General features: G+C 42.1%; 1 protein-coding gene across 1 annotated transcript; it reads right to left on the reverse strand.

Moving 5' to 3' along the window:
- Nucleotides 1–2,181: 2,181 nt before the first annotated feature.
- LOC118413618 (Golgi-associated plant pathogenesis-related protein 1-like) lies at nucleotides 2,182–4,074 on the reverse strand. Its single transcript, XM_035817144.1, has 5 exons — nucleotides 4,063–4,074; nucleotides 3,856–3,984; nucleotides 3,634–3,737; nucleotides 3,227–3,365; nucleotides 2,182–3,018 (listed from the first exon to the last, which is right to left on the reverse strand). Exons 1-5 carry the CDS (start codon nucleotides 4,072–4,074, stop codon nucleotides 2,896–2,898), a joined length of 507 nt encoding a protein of 168 aa, XP_035673037.1. The 3' UTR covers nucleotides 2,182–2,895.
- Between the last annotated feature and the right edge of the window lie 94 nt (nucleotides 4,075–4,168).

Here is a 4,168-nt window from a genome sequence, read left to right on the forward strand (position 1 = left end):
AATGATCAATGTATGATTGATGACTTGCTTGTTCTACATGACAAATTGCATGATATGTTGGTATGCACGTGTAGCGCACCACATACTCGAAGTAACGGCTTTGTGGGCGCTGTTTTCGGCTGACAGTAAGTACTTACATCTACAGCCGTTGTAACATAATTGGAAATAAATTCATGCGCTGAAATTCGACACCCTTTTCACATTGTGCAAAATGCCAGTTGTATTCAATTACACCTAAATCCTGACGGGTACAATGCTAAATCTAGAACAAATGGAAACTTTTTACGCCCTAGATTCGCAGAAATCCTGTTGGACAAAAGTGCTAAACAGAAAGGAAGAGATTTGAAAACGAACATTGCTGGTGGAAAGCACCATGGTGGACCACTGTGACTGCTGTGAGGTGCAGTGTACCATTGGCTTGATAGAAGGCGCTAGATATGCAGCATTGGTTGAAGGAACACAATATCGCCTATAGGGCCTAGATTCATGGTTGAGGACCCCTTCTCTCCAAGCAGAGGTTAGACACTAGCCTATTTTTTTTACGTTTTTAGGCGTTTGTATGGAGCTTTCTATTCTGTACCGTGTTGTTGATGTCTCGGGCCCCGGTACAAAATAGAAAACCAAATAAAAACGCCTAACCTCTACTGGGACAGTAAGTGTTTAGACACCTTCAAATTCATAGCAGGGTGCGCAAGCAATTGAATTGAATATGTTAAAGTACAGGGTACAATGTCTCGTTCTCTTTTGAAACCCACTTGACCCCACTTGATTATTGTAGACTACGGGGACCGTCCCAACCATAGTTGATTCAATGTAGAGGATACTGCAACGACACAAACCGGTCAGCAGCTACAAGAAATAGACATAATACTGTAGGGCCAGCGTGAATACTGTGTATACACATGCCGAGGTTATCTTTCGAACCCGGTTGGATTTTACGAGGTAGAAATTTAATTGGCCGCCCGCGTGAAAATCCTACTGCGTAAATTTTTTACCGGGTGTGAACGATAACCTCGGGGGCAGAGATCTTCATCTGTCCCGGAGCGAGCATGGCCGAGCCACGATTAACTCTCGAACAGGTATTGTACATATATACAGTATATAGATCAACAAGATGTGTTTAGCGTATCATTTTCACTGTTGGTTCTAAGGTCCCAACATTCTTTGATATATTTACCTATTCAGTGTACACAGTAAGGGTTATCTCCTACAATGATGTATTTCAATTAATATGTAGAAAGAAGTATATTGAATTTATTTTGACATGCACCAAGGGAGGTGACCAGTTGTGTGCATTAGAATCATATGGTGAACAGTTCATGGTAGCGTGTCGTTTATCTTCAATCTCATTTCAACAGAACAGGACAAAACCTCTGGTCACGGGGAATCTTATATTATGATACCTGCCGACTCTATGTTCAATTTGTGACTGATTCTTCTCGTTCTGGTTACTAAAAATTGATAAGCCTACTCCAAAGGTACTTTCATGTCTTTCCCTTATCGCGTAATTAATGGAAAGTTTTGAATTGTGTTGAAGAGAAATATGCCATTCTTGTATGTACATATCCTGCATATATTGGTTGATATATCAACTTTATACAACCTGGAGTTTGTCCATACATGCCCAATCCGATATAGTTAATAATGACATTTACATGATTCACCATGTCATAGTCACTCACTCACTCACTCACTCACTCACTCACTCACTCACTCACTCACTCACTCACTCACTCACTCACTCACTCACTCACTCACTCACTCACTCACTCACTCACTCACACACACACACACACACACACACACACACACACACACACACACCACACACACACGCACGCACACCACACACACACACACACACGCACGCATACAAACACACACACACACCAACCAGACCCATCAACTCAACTATTCAACTCAACCCACTCACTCACTCACTCGCTCACTCAATCACTCTCACTCACTCACTCACTCACTCACTCGGTCGCTCGCTCGGTCGCTCGCTCGGTCCGCTCGCTCGCTCACTCATTTACTGACCCATTCACTCACTCACTCAACCACCCATTCACTTGAAAGGGTGATTGATTGATTGAGTGAGTGAGTGAGTGAGTGAGTAATTTATATCTATGCTTAAGATCACCGATCATGCAGACGCAAATATCACAAAGAGTCAAAAACTCCAGATGCACCACATATATTGTCTTAGTTCCTAATGCAGTAGTTAGTAATATCAAAACAACACTCAGTGTCTACTGATACCTAGATAAGAATTAAGTATGAGATCTTGACCTCTTCAATGATATATAAAAAAAAACTTTGCCTTGCTTTGCTTGCCTACTCTAGTGACGAAGACGGCAAAAGAAACTATCAAACCTGTAATATGTTCTTCTATTAGGCCATGTTGAATTGATTATATGGATGACATCCTCTGGGAACCCAAAACCTGATGCGAGCATGCGAATAAAAAAAAGGTTTGACCAAAAAAAGTTGCCTTCATTATGATATCTATGTGGCCAGGAAGGCTGAACAAATGACTGAACACACAGAGTAAAGTATACCAGACAACATATTCTCCATTTTTGTTCTTTCACATCTTCTATGAATATTCTGTGACAGTAGTATAAGTTTTCTGATATTTGTTTATGCAAAGCATTTTGAAGCTGTTTTGTACGATTTACAACTTCTTTTTTTAATTTTTTGGAAACGGCCGAAATTTGATGCGCGCGCGGATGTCATCCATATAATCAACTCAACACGGCCTTACAAATATCTGGCGAATAAAAGCAAAGTTTCGCCCATTGAACGGTAACAACGTGGGTACGTAACAGAATGTATTCTGAGATTGCTGATCGTCTACAAGAAATACGTTTAAATCAATTGGGTTTTGTGAAGTTAAGGGTCAACGTTTCTGCGGAAGGCCGCAGTCGAGAGATGGTTTCCAGTTGGCTCATACATGCAGGCGAAAAAGTCACCGGCCTGACCACAGCCAACCTTCTTGGTCGCCTTCCACACCATCTGGAAGAGGATAAGAGCAACATTTAAACTTTTACACTGGGCATCCGGACACTAACGAAATAGTTCTACTAGTAGTTGCTACTGATAAAATGACAAAAGGGCAAGCAATGTACAAGCGTTTAAACTATCCGGTCTTGTCTGCTTGTCATGGTCCGTAATTTTACCATACCTTTTATGGAATACCCTGAAGCTTGAGGACGAAGCTTACCTGAGTAAAATGACCGACTTTATCATTACGAAAGCTTCTGACGGGGTTGGCTGGATTATAGTCATTCCTCTCCTCATACCAGTACTCGATGACTGTCTCTGGAGTGGCATCAGTTATGTACGCCAGATTCTCACCATGGCTACAAGTGAACAGACAGGAAAATATGCATTACTTCTCCTGTCATACCTTTAGATATCCATATATGTCTGTTTAGTTGTACTGTAAGTAGTTGTTATACATGTAGACCATACGAAAGTCGCTGCACTTTTGTCGTGTCAATAAAGATTTCCTTTTGTAATGCCAGAAATTATTTCTTTACTGAATGACTGCAGAATGCTGTGATCACCAATGCGATAAAAGTTTATGGTGTTAATAACGTCACTGTTGAACTGTTGTGCGCTACTTACGCCTTGCCGTTCCAGGTGCGGCCAGCACGGCTGGTGTGCTCCATTTGTCCATCTCCTCGGTCTCTCAGTCGTTCAGCAGCTTTCTGGGCCTCCTCGGCACATCTCTGTGGGAAAAGGAGTTGCATATGTTGAATCCGTATCGACCTATCTATAAATCTGTCTCGATGTGCAAGGATTTGTATATGATTGCAAACTTCTGAGGATGTGGAGATCACTCCTCACCTCATCCCAGGTCAGATCATCAGCGTTGTGATCGGCGCGGTACAGGTTGTGGTACTTCAGGCAATCTTCACGAAAGTCTTGATCTGTGTTGGCCACCCGCCCCCCAATCGTTTCTTGATCTTGTGTTTTCTGTGAGCCATAGAGTAGAGAGATTGTTCGAGTATGTCAACAACAAAACTGTGAACTACTTCTTTGCCCCATACTAACTCCATACTCCATACCGGAGAGGCTGTGTGATTCACAATGATGAAAGAAGATGGAGGGGGGGGGGGTCATTACTTACTTTTTCTCACCAGTCCTCTTTTCTTTTACT

The sequence above is a fragment of the Branchiostoma floridae genome, chromosome 4, assembly GCF_000003815.2.
Source record: "Branchiostoma floridae strain S238N-H82 chromosome 4, Bfl_VNyyK, whole genome shotgun sequence".
NCBI classification, from domain to species: domain Eukaryota; kingdom Metazoa; phylum Chordata; class Leptocardii; order Amphioxiformes; family Branchiostomatidae; genus Branchiostoma; species Branchiostoma floridae.